Source organism: Euleptes europaea, chromosome 15 (genome assembly GCF_029931775.1).
Source record: "Euleptes europaea isolate rEulEur1 chromosome 15, rEulEur1.hap1, whole genome shotgun sequence".
NCBI lineage: Eukaryota > Metazoa > Chordata > Lepidosauria > Squamata > Sphaerodactylidae > Euleptes > Euleptes europaea.
The window spans coordinates 51,783,723-51,801,285 of NC_079326.1; the positions used below are offsets into that span (position 1 = coordinate 51,783,723).

At 43.8% G+C, this 17,563-nt stretch overlaps 1 protein-coding gene across 1 annotated transcript in view; it reads right to left on the reverse strand.

The window, feature by feature from the left end:
• Nucleotides 1–17,563, reverse strand: part of LOC130487794 (aldehyde oxidase 1-like) — a 54,048-nt gene that overhangs the window by 34,116 nt on the left and 2,369 nt on the right. The window contains exons 2-15 of the mRNA XM_056861313.1: nt 16,637–16,694; nt 15,264–15,360; nt 13,683–13,791; nt 12,100–12,226; nt 11,949–12,010; nt 11,371–11,460; nt 9,665–9,745; nt 7,742–7,886; nt 6,765–6,857; nt 5,793–5,944; nt 5,049–5,142; nt 3,539–3,648; nt 2,358–2,542; nt 159–321 (exon numbers count right to left, since the gene is read on the reverse strand). Coding sequence (XP_056717291.1) covers nt 159–321; nt 2,358–2,542; nt 3,539–3,648; nt 5,049–5,142; nt 5,793–5,944; nt 6,765–6,857; nt 7,742–7,886; nt 9,665–9,745; nt 11,371–11,460; nt 11,949–12,010; nt 12,100–12,226; nt 13,683–13,791; nt 15,264–15,360; nt 16,637–16,694 — 1,566 coding nt within the window. The remainder of the gene's footprint in view (nt 1–158; nt 322–2,357; nt 2,543–3,538; nt 3,649–5,048; nt 5,143–5,792; nt 5,945–6,764; nt 6,858–7,741; nt 7,887–9,664; nt 9,746–11,370; nt 11,461–11,948; nt 12,011–12,099; nt 12,227–13,682; nt 13,792–15,263; nt 15,361–16,636; nt 16,695–17,563) is intronic.

The window sequence follows — 17,563 nt, forward strand, 5'->3', positions numbered from 1 at the left end:
TTTAGGTGTTGCCTAACAGCTGCCCAGAAAGACTCATACAAGTAAGTAAATAAATCAAACAGTCTTCAATCTAAGCATTTTGGACTTTAGATAGTTTGTGGATGAGGATGCTTATAAACTATTGTAAAAACATACACATCTACAAAGAAGGATGTTACCATTATTTTCAGTGACTGCAGCACCTCCAGGTAGAATTTGAACATGAAACTAACAATGAGAGTCCTTCTGTATTCCACTTTGCCACCAGGAGCTGAGCTCGGGAGACAAATTTCCGTCAGTAATCTTCTGCAAGTTTCATCCAACAGCTGCTCATTCCAAGGTCTGGCAACAACAACAACATTTTAAATATGCTTAATAGGCAGGTAAGGGGATATCAAACTACTGGTTGGCCACTGTGAGAGACAGGATGCTGGACTAGATGGACTACACGTCTGATCCAGCAGGACTCTTACGTTCTTGTATACTGCAAGACTGACATTTGTCATTTCAATGGATACTTTAAGACAGGAACACAGTACTGAATAGACAAGTCTTGATTCTAAAACTGCTACTGAGACTGATTGGATTCATACGCTAATACAGCAAAATCTTTTGACTTTTCAACTGATGTTCATTCATCTGCAGATTTTCATTGTTCATCACAGAACGAAAGAGATTTCATTTCCTAATTCCCTGTAATCATTTCTGGATGTCCGAGGGCAGGGATGTCATGGGCCTGCTGGTGGCAAAAGATATTCTGCCTGCACCAGACATTACCCATCGGCACTCCAGCGGGAAAAGGATTTTTCTTTTTAAAAAGGCTGTGTGGTTATGGTGTGACATCATTTCCAGATTTTCCCAGAAGTTATGTCAATCCTCTTTAGGTATTGCCAGAAACGCTGTTGGTTTTACCACCGAATTTCCCACAGTTACTAGAGACATGTGACATCGCTTCCAGGTTTTCCCGGAAGTGATGTCACACTGTTGCTGACTATTGCCCCTTCCTGTCCCTCCCCACCCAGAGACTGCACGTGAATATTTCTCAAGGGCTGCCTCGTTTTGTCACATCCATGAGTAACTATCGCAAAGCAAGAATACTGCAGAGAATATATAACCTATCCTCAAATACAGTTTATATAGATATAGAAATTAAAATAGGCATTTTAACTCTGGCTCAATGGAGCAAAGCCTTCTGAAGGTGCCATCCAGGAAACAGGTAAAATCGATAATTGCCTGTCCACATTCATTCTCTGTGGTGGCACCCATATTACAGGACAGTCTGAGGCGATCAGGAAGGGCCCCCCCCCCACACACACACACACTCCTATTGTTTTGCAAAATGTGCAAACCAGAATTGTTCAGGAGGGGGTTCTTGTAGAAGGGTGTGTGTGTGTGTGTGTGTGTGAGTTAAGGACCATCAAGTCGCTTCTGACCTATGGCAACCCGATGAATGTTTTTTTTTTTGCTGTCAAGTCGCAGTTGACTTATGGCGACCCCATAGGGTTTTCAAGGCAAGAGATGTACAGAGGGGGTTTGCCACTGCCTGACTCTGCAGAGCGACCCTGGTATTCCTTGGTGGTCTCCCATCCAAAAAACCAAACCAGGGCTGACCCTGCTTAGCTTCTAAGATCTGCAATAACATGAATATCTCGAACTGTGTGTGGGAGGGATATTGGTTGACATTCAATGTCGTAGCACATTAAAGGAGTATCACATAATCATAACCAAACATAATCCTTTTGTTTTGTACTTAAGCTCCTTTCACATCAACACAAAATCTTTCTCCCTGCTATTTTGTTCTTCTTTTAACCAAAGCTCTCCTTATGCAATACTCTTTACCACAATGTGAACATAGAATGGAAACCGAATCAGGACTGTTCAGGAGGTGAAATTCTCCACCAAATCCTTATTTGCCTGTCTACAAATCAACCTACTGTGGTGGAGAGCACAATTCATACTGAACGCAGTAGTGTAATTCTTGTGGTTCAATAATTAGGGTTGCCAGCTCTGGGTTGGGAAATACCTGGAGATTTTGAGGGCGAAGCCTGAGGAGGGAGGGGTTTGGGGAGGGACTTCAATGCCATAGCGTCCAACTGCCAAAGCGGCCATTTTCTCCAGGGGAACTGATCGCTATCGGCTGGAGATGAGTTGTAATAGTGGGAGATCTCCAGCCACCACCTGGAGGTTGACAACCCTATCAATAATCGAAATGTGCCCCAAACTGTGAAAATCAGCTACCTTTATGAATCTGAGAACTTACAGCCCTTCCAGATGGCTCTTAGGGGATGAACCGGAATTGCTATTGTTAGGTACAGGAAGCTGTTGTCTGGAGAAGCCCTTAATTGAAAGATAATCTACAAAGGTTCATCATACGATACCTCCCAATAAGCGCCTGGCAGGTTTGCTTTGCAGCGAGCGTAGTGGAGCCCACGCCTCCGTAAAAGATGCCGATGTCTTTAACGGTGTCACAGTCGCCTTCAAAAAGGACTCTCATCCCCGCGTTAACTATCGGTAAAGCGTTTTCCCGCCGCTGGGCTTGTCGGAAGGCTGATACAAACTCTCCCTGAAGAGTGGGGGTGGGATTAAAAGACAGGATTAAAAGGCAATCCCATTTTGAAACACTGCGTTTTGTTCTAGGCCCGTCAGCAATTTGCAGGTATTCTTCCTCATTATGAGAGAGGTTTGTATCATGTGCTGTTGAACTGCTTCCGCCTTATGGCGACCCTATGAATTACTGACCCCCAAAATGTTCTATCATTAACAGCCTTGCTGAGATCTTGCAAACACAAGGCAGTGTTTTAATCCATGTTTTGCTACTGCCTTCAACTTTTCCTAGCATTATTGTCTTTTTCCAGTGAGTCTTGCTTTCTCAAAATGCAACCTAAGTAGGACAGCCTCAGTTCAGTCTTTTTTTTTTGAGAGATACTCCCCAATATATTTTTACTTTTCATTGCAGTAAGATTGCCACTAATTTAACCCCGAACATCATAAAACAAAATCTCAGCACTGTAAAAATCACACCAAATTGGGGGGGGGGGGGGCAAAGCAGCTTACATCATTCTCCTCTCCTCCATTTTATCCTCACGACAACAACCCTGAGTGGTAGGCTAGGTTGAGAGTAACTGGCCCAAGGACACCCACCGAGCTTCCATGGCACGAGTGGGGATTCAAACCCGGGTCTCCCAGATACTAGTCCGACACTCTTAATGACTACACCACACTGGCTCTCATTTTAGACTCATACTTGAAGATAACAGTTGGTGGCATCTAAAAAATGTAATTTTGGGAACCCCTAACTATGTAAATTCTCCCTGAGAAAAAGAAATTGGCAAAAATGAAGTTTCTGATGTATTCGCTAATTACACCTCTTTGACTTCCCCCCACACACCTAACAGCCTTTGTGGGTTGTTCGTCAGAATACATCTTTGGTGCTGGTAGGAAGAAGATGGCATATTGGGGAACAGGGGAAGGAAGGGGAACATGTTGAGATTCATCTCTTTTCAAACCAGCACAATGTAATTTCTGAATGTTTATCTTTCCTAGAGGGGGGACGACTTACTTTGATGGAATGTGGAACGTGAACGGACACTAGGATCTCTTCTGGTTCCAGAGTATTGTTTCCAAGCCCATCGGCAAAAAGGTCACTCACAGGAATCCGTCGCATTCTCCCTAATGGAGGAAATCAATGTCTAAGCCAGAGGTCCCCAGCCTTTTCGAGCCGGTGGGCATCCTTAGAAATCTGAAGCAGCATGGTTGGTGCTGCCACAAAATGGCTGCTGAAGGAGGTGGAGCCAGCTACAAAATGGTTGCCCCAGCTTACCTTCAGTCAAAACGTGAAACTCTGTTTTGTACCTGGTCCCATCTAACCCAGATCAGTATGAAGCATATCCTGTATTTCATTTTCAAGACTCTATAAGCTACAGACTTGGAGACTTTCCATCGTGCCCTGAAGAAACTTTTCACTCTTCACCCCCCACCCTTGTTCAATACCGTATATCTAACCCAAAGAAGACATCAGGACAACTCGGTTTTGTGATATTTGGTCAGTGTTACTAAATGGTAATAGAGAGCTTTTGTTCGTGGCATTTTTTGGTAGACCGGTGTAGCCACCTGCAACCTAAAGAGATTCCTGGGTCCTCTCATTATGTAGCCAGCAAATGGCTCTACTAAAACAGGGGTGTCAAACTCATCTGTTACAAAGGCTGGATATGACATAAATGTCACTTGGTCGGGCCGGGCCATGTGTACCATAAAATTTAATGCGAGGTACCAGAGATAAACTTTATAAAAGACATAGGCAAAGCCAATTAATAATATTATTTTTACTTTATTTTTTACTTAAAACATGCACAACACAATAACACTCTTAAAGTGTTATCTTTTATTTAACAGTCTTTGAAACAGAAGACTGGAAAGAAAAACTGTTGGAATATGCCAGTATGGCTAAGATGACTTTCGAGTTAAATTTAAAGTTTAGTGAATCTACAGAGCAATTTGATGATAAGTGGGCGTCATTCTATACTTATATGAATTGCAACTAATTGAACGAAGTACGCTGGCTTAACCTTTTATAACAGGCTAAGTTTTATTTTATATGTTTTAACTAACTGTTAAGTAAATGCCGGATTTTCACATAATAGAACATTAATATGACACAAGTAGAATAACTGAATGATATTTTGCAATTATTTTTAACGCAGAAAATGTTTTATAATATCACAAATGAACAATAATTTTTGTTGTTTACAACTGAGTTTATTTTATAATGTTGAATTGTTTGTATAAATATAACGTTTTACCCCTCCCTTTTTTTTCCTGTACCCCTCCAACTATATAAATAAAAATCTTATTTAAAAAAAACAAAAACAGTCTTTGATACTTGACACCTTGAGATTGGGGGGTGGCTGCCTTGGCTCGCAAGCCAGATAAGAGCTCTCAAGGAGTCGGATTCAGCCCACGGGTCGTACATTTGACACCCCTGTACTATACGTTCCGTAATTCATAAAGTATCAGAAAGGTTTGCGTCATGCCGACCGATAGTAAATGAAACATTGTGTTTTTGATCTCACCTTGCGATGCCACGTTGAGGATACAGTTTCCAACAGCTAGAACAGGATTGATGTCCGATGTTGGACTTCTACTTATAATATTTCCTCCAAAAGACTAAGAGGAGAAAAAGAATGAAAGGATATTGTCATTTCAATATTTAAAAATGCCCGCAAAATCAATATTAACTGATCAAAAAATAATTACGGTACAGTAAACGAAGTTGAACACATGCGAACTGAACCAAGGTATATTTGTAAAAATGGCCCAGGGTACCCATAATATATTATTATGATTATTATTAATCTATTCTTGGGGTTCTATAAACTAAAAGGTTAAAAGTAAATTTTGGATATGAAAGTGAAACTAAAGATATCCATGCTGCCTTTAGACCCATCTGTAATTCTGTTGGGATTATTGACCAATGTCAAAACCTGAGAAATTAGTGGATAAAGATAAAATAAATTTAGCATAATTGTTAAATGAAAATGTAGTAAACATGTTCATACTCACTATGATAAATGGAAACTATCTGTGGATTACTAGAAGAAGCTTTGAAACATTGTGTATCAGAATTGTAAAACCAAAACAAAATACACGCAGTAAAAGAAAATAAACTGAGCAGAAGATGCACATTCCATCTGTAATACTACTCTGCCAGGTTCCCAAAACTTCTGTGTCACATGTACAGATCGCTACACACAGGCTGTACACACATTTACAACACTAAAGTTATTTAACTCTTTATTTTGACCAAAGAAACGTACAGCTACATTTCGGATCTGCTGTCCAGCCAGAGTTTTTAACTGTTGTAAAAGGGCACGAAATATCTTCGTTTTCTCCGCTGGAAGCTTTGAAATGGCGTTTGTCAGAACATCTTTCACCAAGGTAAGGCTACAGGCAGCTCCGAATAGTAGCCCTGAAAAGAATAAATAAATAAATAAATGAGAAGCAATCTACCGGCATACCACAACAGACACCTTGTGAAGAAGGTGGGGCTGAGAGAGTTCGGAGAGAACTGTGACTGGCCCAAGGTGACCCGGCAGGCTTCATGTGGAGGAGTGGAGGATTGAAACCCGTTCACCAGATTAGCATCCACCGCTCAAGTGGAGGAGTGGGGAATCAAACCCGGTTCTCCAGATCAGAGTCCACCCCTCTTAACCACGACACCATGCTGGCTCTCTTGAAAAGAGAGCATTTGGCACTTGAAAAGGCGGCGGGGGGGGGGGGAGAGCATTGTGCCATAAGCCCAACCCCTCATGGTGCTTTAAACTGACAACAACTAACTCATGGTAGCCACGAGTTCTCGGTCACGTTAGTTTGCCTCGGTTAGCCCTTCTTCTTGCCACGCCCTTAAGCAGCAGGCAGACTAGCGGTCGGGGTGAGTGGGATAATACGTTAAAGCATAATATATTCCCTTATCTGTCTATCCTTTCATCATTCTCCATATAGAAAAAAATGGTTCATAACATTTTGAAAACTGTGCCACAAACATGGGAAGGGGGCATCAAGGCTACGTAATAGAGCCAGATCCATCAACTCCAGCTTTTCCCCCCAATTCAAAATGGATCACGTTTAAACACTCACAGCGCTCATTTTTCTGAGCTCACCCCAGGACAAAAAGGGTGCATTTCTGCTGAGTGTGAGGAATGTTTCCGAAATGACCCCACTGCTCTTAAAACGTATGTCTTCAACATAAGCACAGGTGGTCTCCCAAGGACAAATTAGAGGCAACTAACCTTCCTCTGTGTGTTTCACCACATGCAGATCCAAAATCCTATTGGGTGAAAGGATAAGTGGATGAAATACACCTCTCAATTTCATATCCGGTCCTATGAAGAAGAAAACAGCGAGGCTGATAGAAAACAAGGACAGTCCATTGATCTGTAAACCCTCCCCTATTAAAATATTTGTTTCTCAAATGCGTCACTTTGGACTGAGCATTCAAACACTCTGGCACTCAAAGCGATGCGAAGAATGCAAAAGCTAAAAACCATCAGAAGAAACTCAAGAACAAACCACGCCAGATTTAAATCTTTGAAAAGTCACCATCAGATTAAATATATCACTGCCATAATAAACACCCCGGATTAGCAATGGCTGGTAAAAGCCTTAGAAAACAAATATGTTCTTCAATTCTGACAAAAAGTTTACAAAGCTAGATGTACTGTAGACTAGAAAGGTTTATGTGCAGCTTCTCATAGATCTGATTGCTGCAAATGAAAGAACACGGAGGACAGATCTCAATTTATAAGGTAAAGTGTGCTGTCGAGTCCCAACCAACTCATGGTGACCCCATGAAGTTCTATCTCAAGGGGTTTTCAAGCAAGAGAAATTTGCCATAACCTTCCTCTACACTGCAGCCCCAGCCTTCCTTGGTGGTCTCTCATCCATGTACCAACCCTGCTTAGCTTCTAAGCTCTGACAGGATTAGGCTACTCTGGGCTGTTAGGGCTGCTATAATTATAGAGCGGTACAAATCGGCAAAAATGCTCTAAGGGGTACAGGACACATCATCCTAGTAAATTCTGGTACAGGTTATGGTGAAAGTCTTCATATGAAGAGTAGCTCACAGACTTGGAGATGATCTGGTATGTATGGACACTCAGACCAACGTAAGGTTATCTTGAAATGATTTCGCTTGCATTGAGGACCGACTCTCAGTGGCTGTCAACAAGAGGACTGAGCTGTAATGTAGGAAATGAAACCTCCGTACCCACACAAGTATTCCCTACTACGAGAGGTGCCAGGGGGTACTTGGCTTTCAGTTCCAGAAGTTCCTTGAGATTTACAGGAGAAATCCATGTAGTTCTTTCCCCACAGAAAACAAGAGTTTGTGCGGTTTGACATTCTGCCATTCGCTGTAAGGAAAACAAAATTATGTCAGAGGTTAAACCATGACACCTCTTCTTTTTACTGAGGGCCAAACTACATGTTACACTTCACACGAGTTGACAATGGGGACTGGCAGCCATGCTGCAGTTGCGACTCCCTGGTGACAACTGCTCTGTAAAAGACAGCAGGGGCCCAATTTGGATCAGGACCACAGTGTGCTGGAGGAGAGGCTCCTGCCTCCCCTTCCCCCTTACTGTTTTTGGGAGCTGAAAGGGCCCAAGAGCCACAGTGAGAGGAGGCATTATTTGCCCTGTCAGAAGGCTGTACATGCAAACATTCAGTGCCATAAGAACATAAGAAAGGCCCTGCTGGATCAGACCAAGGCCCATCAAGTCCAGCAGTCTGCTCACACAGTGGCCAACCAGGTGCCTCTAGGAAGCCACTAACAAGACGAGTGCAGCAGCACCATCCTGCCTGTGTTCCACCGCACCCAAAGTAATAGGCATGCTCCTCTGATACTAGAGACAATAGGTAAGCAGCATGACTAGTAGCCATTCTAACTAACAGCCATGAATACCCCTCTCCTCCATGAATATGTCCACTCCCCTCTTAAAGCCCTCCAAGCTGGCAGCCATCACCACATCCTGGGGCAGGGAGTTCCACAATTTAACTATGCGTTGTGTGAAAAAATACTTCCTTTTATCGGTTTTGAATCTCTCACCCTCCAGCTTTAGCAGATGACCCCGTATTCTAGTATTATGGGAGAGGGAAAAAATTTCTCCCTGTCCAAACCATGCATAAATTCTCTCCAAACCATGCATAATTTTATAGACCTCTATCATGTCTCCCCTCAGCAGCCTTCTTTCCAAGCTAAACACCCCTAAGCGTCTTAACCGCTCCCCATAGCACAGTTGCTCTAGTCCCCTAATCATTTTGGTTGCTCTTTTCTGCACCTTCTCAAGCTCTGTAATATCCTTTGTTAGGTGTGGTGACCAGAACTGTACACAGTATTCCAAGTGTGGTCTCACCATAGATTTGTACAAGGGCAGAATGATATCAGCAGTTTTATTCTCTATTCCTCATCTAATTATAGCCAGCATGGAATTTGCCTTTTTTACAGCAGCCGCACACTGGGTTGACATCTTCATTGAGCTATCCACTACCACTCCAAGATCCCTTTCTTGGTCTGTTGCTGCCAGCACAGACCCCATCAGTGTATATGTGAAGTTGGGATTTTTTGCCCCAATATGCATCACTTTACACTTACTCACATTGAATCTCATTTGCCATTTTAATGCCCATTCTTCCAGTATGCAGAGATCCTTCTGGAGCTCTTCACAGTCCGATTTTGTTTTAACCACCCTAAATAATTTGGTGTCATCTGCAAACTTGGCTACTTCACTGTTTAACCCCAACTCCAGGTCATTGATGAACAGGTTGAAAAGCACTGTTCCCAACACAGATCCCTGAGGCACCCCACTGCTCACATCCTGCCATTGGGAGAACTGACCATTGATTCCTACTCTCTGCTTCCTATTTTATAGAGCATGTTCTGTAAAAAGCCGTGTTCTGGGAGTGTTCCCAGATTAGGGTTTCACTTCCAGGTTTTGTAATTGAGAAAGAGTTTCCCACTTTCCCTTGGGATTGCCAGGTCATCTTTTGAAGATAGCACCTATATATGCTCTGAAGCACCAATAATGCATCTTCATGTCCAGTTCTTCTACTATTTGATGCTTGCAAAGAACTGTTCCTGGATTTGTAAAACTTAAAACTAGTACGCAATATGAACGCCGCTTATTTTTACCATGAGTTCTGGAGGAAATATCAGCTCCTGGGTGGGATCCAAAGGCTGAAATTCTTCTGCTGCAAACAACCCTGTGCAAGTCTGAAAAGGAGAAAAAGAAAATTGATGTAGTTGATGAGCAAAAGTGATCTCACAAGTGTGGAAGTGGAGGGGGGAATGTGAAATGCCACTGATGCAAGAACATTACTATACTTGTGAAGCGATGGGTGTGAACATTAGGTGGTTTAGTTAGGCAAGGTATGTCCAGGAAAACACGGCTTCCAGTACAATCCGAAACAGAGCTAAACCCTTGTGTTAAAGTCTATGGGCTTTGAAGATTTAACTGTGTTTAGGATTGCAATGTTATTGGTTTGTTTATTTATTATTTCCAATTATCCCTCCAGCCAAAACTGGGCTCAGAGCGGCTTACAAAAATAAATATCCCATCAGATCAGTAAAAACTTTAAAGCATTTTCAAATAGACCTATAAAATCATATAAATATCATCCTAATTTACCCAAGGCGCCTCTAAGGTGCACAAAACACAAACTTCAGTAAGGCGAGCAGATGGAATAAATACAGACTGAATAAAAAGATATTACCACAGCAGGGAGGTTAGGGAGGCCAGCATTAAAATATAGGGAACCGTAGCTGGCCTCAACCATAGGCCTGGTGGAATAGCTCGGTTTACAGGCCCTGCAGAACTTTTTAAGGCAGGGGCCAGGGCAGAGAAAGCACAATGCTTGCTCTTATGCTTAGAATGACCTCATGGGTTCTGATGCTGAGTTCTACAATGACTGTACAAGTATTATAAAAGTGCTGGCCACTGCCGGGATGCATTATAGAAGTTTAGCTTTCCTTGTAGCTATACTGAAAAAACCTAAGAAGACACACAGGTACCAATTTACAACTTTTTGTGATTATCAGTGTAATCTTATGCAGCGTTACTCCATCCTAAGCCCATTTAAATCAATGGCGTTGGACTGGAGTAACTCTTCATAGGGAAGCACTGTAGGTGTCCCAATTTTTTTTTTTAAAGGCTAGAGAAATACATTTTTTTGCTGTCAAGTTGCAACTGACTTATGGCGAGTCACGACCCTGTAGGGCTTTCAAGGCAAGAGACGTTCAGAGAGGGTTTGCCATTGCCTAACTCTGCCAAGCGACCCTGGACTTCCTTGGTGGCTGACTCTGCTTAGTTTCTGATATCTGATAAGATCAGGCTAGCCTGGACCATCCAGGAGAGGGCAAAGAATTACATAATAGTATGGAATTGTTCACCAAATGAACCAACATGTATATTGGGGCTCATGTCTTAAGGAGCCAGCATGGTGTAGTGGTGAGAGTGTCATACTAGGATCCGGGAGACTCTGGTTTGAATCCTCAATCTGCCGGGGATGCTTGCTGGGTGACCTTGGGCCAGTCACATTCTTTTAGCCCCACCTACCTCACAGGGCTGTAGTCATAGTACGGATAAAATAGAGAAAGGGAAAATATTATAAGCTGCTTTGGGTCCCCAGTGCGACCCAAAGCAGCTTATAATATTTATAATATTCTATATTGTATTTTATAATAAATACAATAATAATAAATTTACAATAAAGGAGGCTATAAATATCAAATAAATGAACAACATACTGATGTTGCAAATCACCAAAACATGTTTCCAGTCCTGCAACTTTTAAAATGAATCAATGAAGAGGGAAGGAATGTATTAATCTGTAATTCACCTTTCTTTCCTTGATTGGTAACAAAGGTAAACCATCTTCTTCATCCAAGCAGCAGCCCTTGTTTTCCTTATTTTGGCAGCAAATTGATTCCTAAAACATAAACCATTTATGTATTGTTACAGCAACCAGGATTTAACAAAAGACTTCAGCTGAGCCAAGAAGGGCTTGGTCTGAATGCTTTACTACACTGGAGAGCCAGCGTGGTATAGTGGTTAAGAGCAGTGGCTTGGAGCTGGGGACTCTGATCTGGAGAACCGGGTTTGATTCCCCACTCCTCCATATGAGCAGTGGATGCTAATCTGGTGAATTGGATTTGTTTTCCCGCTCCTCCACAGGAAGCCAGCTGCTGGGTGACCTTGGGCTAGTCACACTCTCTCAGCCCCACCTACCTCACAGGGTGTCTGTTGTGGGGAGGGGAAGGGAAGGTGATTGTAAGCTGGTTTGATTCTCCCTTAAGTGGTAGAGAAAGTCGGCATATAAAAACCAACTCTTTTTCTTCTACACCTATTCATGATTAGGCCGCTTCTAAACCTGCCCTCAAGAATGAGATTCAGTCCTCCTACTGTGGAAACACTTACCCTACAGAAGGTCTTACTGCCATCTATAATGGGCCTGTAGCCAGTGCAGCGACACAAATTCCCTAATTAAACAATAAAATAGGACTGTTATCCTCAGTGAAAGGAAATATAAATAATGGATTTCGCTGCTCGGTCTTTTCACCACATTTACCTGACAGAGCTTCGGTGATTTGTTCCGTGGAGGGTTCCGTCTCGTTGCGCAGTAACGCATAGATGGACATGACCATTCCTGGGGTGCAGAAGCCGCACTGAGAGCCATGGCTTTTCGCTATCCGTTCCTGGAACAACGTAAAAACCGCTGCAGGGTAACTCAATTCCCTTATTCAGGGTTCCCCCCCCCAAATGGAAAATATTGTAATTAATGAAACCAGCAACATTAATATAAAGTGTGGATTTGGTTCACTGTTTGCATAAACTGGTACCTATATTCCAAAAACACACACTGCAGGGACAGTACTTATGTGACATTATTATAAAACGCGGATGGCATGGGCACCCCATGTGGCAGTTTGTGGCATGCCGGGATGCAAGGAGGCAGGCTTGTGGGCCTGGCTACGGTATACACTTAAGCCTTCACTTAGGATTGCCAGCCTCCTGGTGGTAGCTGGAGATCTCCCACTGTTACAACTGTTCTCCAGGTGACAGTTCAGTTCACCTGGAGAAAATGGCTGCTTTGGAAGGTGGACTCTGTGGCTCTTTACGCCGTTGAAGTCCCTTCCCAAACTCTACCCTCCTCAGGCTCCACCCCCAAAATCTCCAGGCATTTCCCAACCCAGAGCTGGCAACACTGCCTACACTTCTGGACTGCACACTGTTTGCTCTTTGGCTCAATGGACAGGACTCCAGTTTGGAAACTCCAGAGGATTTAGGGAGGGGTATCGCCTGGGGAGGGCAGACCCCTCAGCAGGGTATAATGCCACAGAGTCCACCCACCAAAGAAGTCATTTTCTCCATGGCAACCGATCTCTATTGTCTGAAGATCAGTTGTAATTCCAGATTTCCAGCCTCCACCTGGAGGTTGGAAACCCCCCCCCAACAAAAGAAACCTGACTATGTTCCGCAGATCACACCAAAGTAGCACCGCTTCCTACTCTGGACTCAACTTATTTATTGCTTTTATTTATTCATAATCCTGTCCCTCAGATCCAAAGATCATCTTTTTCAGCTCAAACATAAAAACAAACTGAAGCAGCAATAACACCTCACAGCAAGAGCTTAAAACCCCCCAAAACGGCTGGTAACAGCTGCCGCCTCATGGTTCATATGGACCCTGGAGTCCATATGAACATGCCAAGACCACGGCACATCACAAGGACTGCATTTTGCCCAATAATAAATCTCCATAGCTTTGCTGGTTAGTGGAATGTACTTGGAGGGCTGGTTGACCAGGCTCAGGAGGTAATAAATGGCTATTTGCAAGAGGGTGCAGTTCCAACCGTTGTAAAAGAGGTGGTTGGAAGACCCCTCTTGAAGGGGCAAGATGCTTGAGTGAGGGCCAGCTACGCAGTATCAGGAGGTCTTAGAGGAGAAGGATTATCTAGACCCGTTTCAATCTGGTTTGAGGCCCAGGTTTGGGACAGAAATGACCTTGGGTGCCCCGCTACCTTGTTAGGCTCTTATATTGTTACGCTGTTCTAACTTCAAGTTGCCTTGAACAGGATTCTGAAGATGCAGCAGAGTAATAGCCTAAATAAATAAAACTCTTATTTATAAAATCACCATGCATGTATTTACCTGAACTGGGTGAATCCTGGTTTTTGTACTTCCAATTCCTTCCACGGTGACGACGGCACAGCCATACAGTGAGCATAAGGGAAGCAAGCACGCGTTGGCGGAATAATGACTTGGATTGTAAAAGAGAATATATGTAGCATTGATTACACATATTTGTTTATCCACGCGAGGTACTACAGTTATCTGTGGATTAGAATTCTAAGTACATTATCCTGAATTTAGAGAATCTTGACATTTATCTGCAGGTGCTGACAACCCCAGACACATTTTGTTAATGTCTAAAAATTCAGAGAACGCTCATGACTGATGAGCGCTGACAGTCTCCTAATTTGAGGGTTGGCATATGATATAAAATTAAGAAAATATGTATCTGCTTGAGATGCTAAGCCCAATGCCAGCACAACTCCGAGAGATATTAATGTAGCCCATCGGGGGGGAGGTTATCCAGATGAATACTGGCACGGTACTATACGGGCACCAATGCAGAGCTGGCACTGGAGTGTGTTGGGGAGATATCGGGACAGTCTTCCCACCACTTGGCCCTAAACCTAGGGCACCAGAAGATGGGGGGGCACCCCACAGTATCCTCTCCCTAGCACCACCACTTGCTGAAGGTTTGGTCCGCTGTCCAGCTTAAGGCCTCTTGGCCGGCCCTGGGGGAAGTTGGTATCCTAGGGCGTGAGATCATGTTCCACCACCACAGTGAAACATTACATCCGTGAGAATGCTGGTTGTAAGTATCATCATCCCCAGTGAATATAATAGGAGCAAAAAATATAACCACCTTCACCCACGGCCACACAAACCACAGCTACGATGCAGTTTAGGATATTGATTAAGGCCTTTTGTGCATGGGAATTTTACCTTGGGTTCGAAGCTCTCTTGATGCACACTGTTCTCATCTGAATTCTAAAAACTCTATGCATGGGGGATATTGTCCCAAAGAAATCTCGAGTCTAATTGGGAAGAAATGTTCCCATGCATATCTCCTGTAAGTCTGCAGCCAACCACCCAAAGCACTGTCATCGAATGAAATTTTTATTCCTTTTTGGAAAAATAAAGTGATTATTGTGACGTAAAGAACCAGAGGAAAAAGGGCCGTGCTGGGATACAACTGGAATGGAGTCTAACCCTGCTCACTGCTTCTGGTGAGTTCCCAACTGAGGATCAAGGCTACTTCTTTCTGTGTAGCTGCATTTCCTCCTCAGGATTGCCAGGTCCCTCTTCGCCACTAACAGGAGGTTTTTGGGGCGGAGCCTGAGGAAGGTGGGGTTTGGGGAGAGGAGGGACTTCAGTGCCATAGAGAATTGCCAAAGCAGCCATTTTCTCCAGGTGAACTGATCTCTACTGGCTGGAGATCAGTTGTACTAGCAGGAGATCTCCAGCTAGTACCTGGAGGTTGGTAACCCTAGAATTGCCCCATCCAAAATTGTGTTTCTTGGTTACCTAGGAGTGCAATGGAATAGTGGGAATCATCTTTTGCATCTAGATACAGAAATAGCAGAGTGCTTGGCTAAGAGATTCTCTCATTCAAGTAAAGTAACTACCCCTTGCAGTTTGCCAGCCTCCTCAGAAGGATACATGATCTTCTTAGCAACTGGCTCGTATCTTGAGATCATCACAGTGCATGCGCCACATCCACCTCCGCCACAGCCGTACTTGATACCTGTGAGACGGACTGAAGGAACTGGAGTTAAGGAGGGACAACTGGTGTGTAAATTTTGTGCATCGTTTCGCACCTTGCTGACGACTTCCTGCCAAAGTTGGACCTGCAAAGTTGCCATCCCAACCTCATCTGACTCCAGCTACGCAATAAATGGCAATACAAGTATAAACATGCTATTCCTCATGGGCCATAAAGTATAATACAAACTAAATAGCACTGCTAGTGCAATGCAAAATATAACACAACAAAATCAACAAAAACGGCCAACCTTAAATTAGCAACTGTTATATATTAACATGCAAGCATCTGACAGCCTGAAAATGACAAATATACAACAAGACAACCAATACCAGGTAAGTACCCAGGGTAATAACTCAGGTGCTTGCATGTTAATATAGACGTTTGTAATTTAAGGTTGGCCGTCTATGTTGATTCCTCATGGGCCTGCATAGGAAGGATGGCAAAAATTACTCCTGGAGGAAGCGAAGCCAAGGGGTTAGGCTCCCCCTAGGTTGGACCAGGGTTTCAGTGACAATGGCAACTGGTGGACTTTGCCCTCAGGGGAACTGACATTCATTGACATCACCATTTTGTGGATGGCGTCACCGCAGCTCGGGTCCAAATGGAGGGGAACCGGAAGCACAGGGGCCACTCAGCTCAGGAGAGCCAGCATGATGCAATTAGGAGCGGTGGACTCTAATCTGGAGAACCAGGTTTGATTCCCCCACTCCTCCACATGAGCGGGGGATGCTAATCTGGTGAACCGGGTTGGTTTCCCCACTCCTCCACATGAAGCCAGCTGGGTGACCTTGGGCCAGTCACATTCTCTTAGAGCTCTCTCAGCCCCACCTACCTCACAGGGTGTTTGTTGTGGGGAGAGGAGAGAAGGAGATTATAAACCGGTTTGACTCTCTTTTTAAAAGGTAGAGAAAATCAGCATATAAAAACCAACTCTTCTTCTTCTTCTCACTTGATCGTGGCCATCAGGCCAACAGCAAACCATGAACTTTCCTGTAAGTCAAAAGATCAGCCCCGGAGAAGAAGTAGTAGTAGTATCTGGGATGACCTGGGATATGGAACCTGATCATGATAAGGGGAAACAGCACCAGTTAGGCATGTGTTTGTGTGCGAAAGATGAGGAAAATAACAGGAGAGGTAAGAGGTCAAAGACAGCCAAAGGCCGACAAGACCCTAGCACACCACAGGCAAACTGGCGGTTTACGGCAGGCCATTATCTAAAACCTTCATTTCCAAGGAGCAATTAACAACCACTAAAAGCGGAGGATACGTCTTTTCCTCAAATAAGACAGCGTCATCTGCTCAGGATCAGCATTCTTCTCTACTACCTGCAGTGGAGAATGAAAACAAATCAAGCATAGCCTTTCAGCAAACTATCGATAATTAACCAGAACAGATTCACATGAACCTGCCTTATACGGAATCAGACCCTTGGTCCATAAAAGTCAGCATTGTCTACTCAGATCGGCAGCGACTCTCCAGGGCCTCAGGTAGAGGACTTTCACATCACCTACCTGCCTAGTCCCTTTAACTGGAGATGCCGGGGATTGAACCTGGGACCAAACAGATGCTCTACCACTGAGTCACAGCCCCTCCTTTTTCCACTTTCTTGCAAGGTACACCATGTACAAGTGTACCAAGAGGGTTCTTTGGTTACAACCGCATATTCAGTTAGTTCTAAACAACACAGATGCGATCACTTGCTCAAGGTACACTGGGGTCCCCAATGTGATGTCTAGGCACCACGGCGTCTGCCGGCACCTTTCCGGTGCCTGCCAAATGTTTTTTCTAAGTGGGTGGGGTCAGGTGGGGCTTTTGCTCAGCAAGTCTTCCAATGGGTCACTGGAAACCTCATTGGCTTGTGCAGGTTTTTACAAGTTGCTTCAGCAGCAGCTGCCGCCACAACTCAAATATCTTCGCTGCATGACAGAAGATAAGCTGTATGTACAGGAGAAAACATTTTTAAACAATATGTGTATTTTAACAGGAATCCTGTTAAACACAGCTTCTGCCTGAAATATCGAAGAGGTGCTATCGGAGATATGCACAACCTCACTCCCTGACATTTCATGGCTGCGCCCACCACTCTGTTCCAAAGGTGCCTGCAGGCTCAAAAAGGTTGGGGACCCCAGTGTACACAGCAACATGGATCTGCCCCACATCCTCCATGAGAGCATATGGGACAGAAGAATACAAG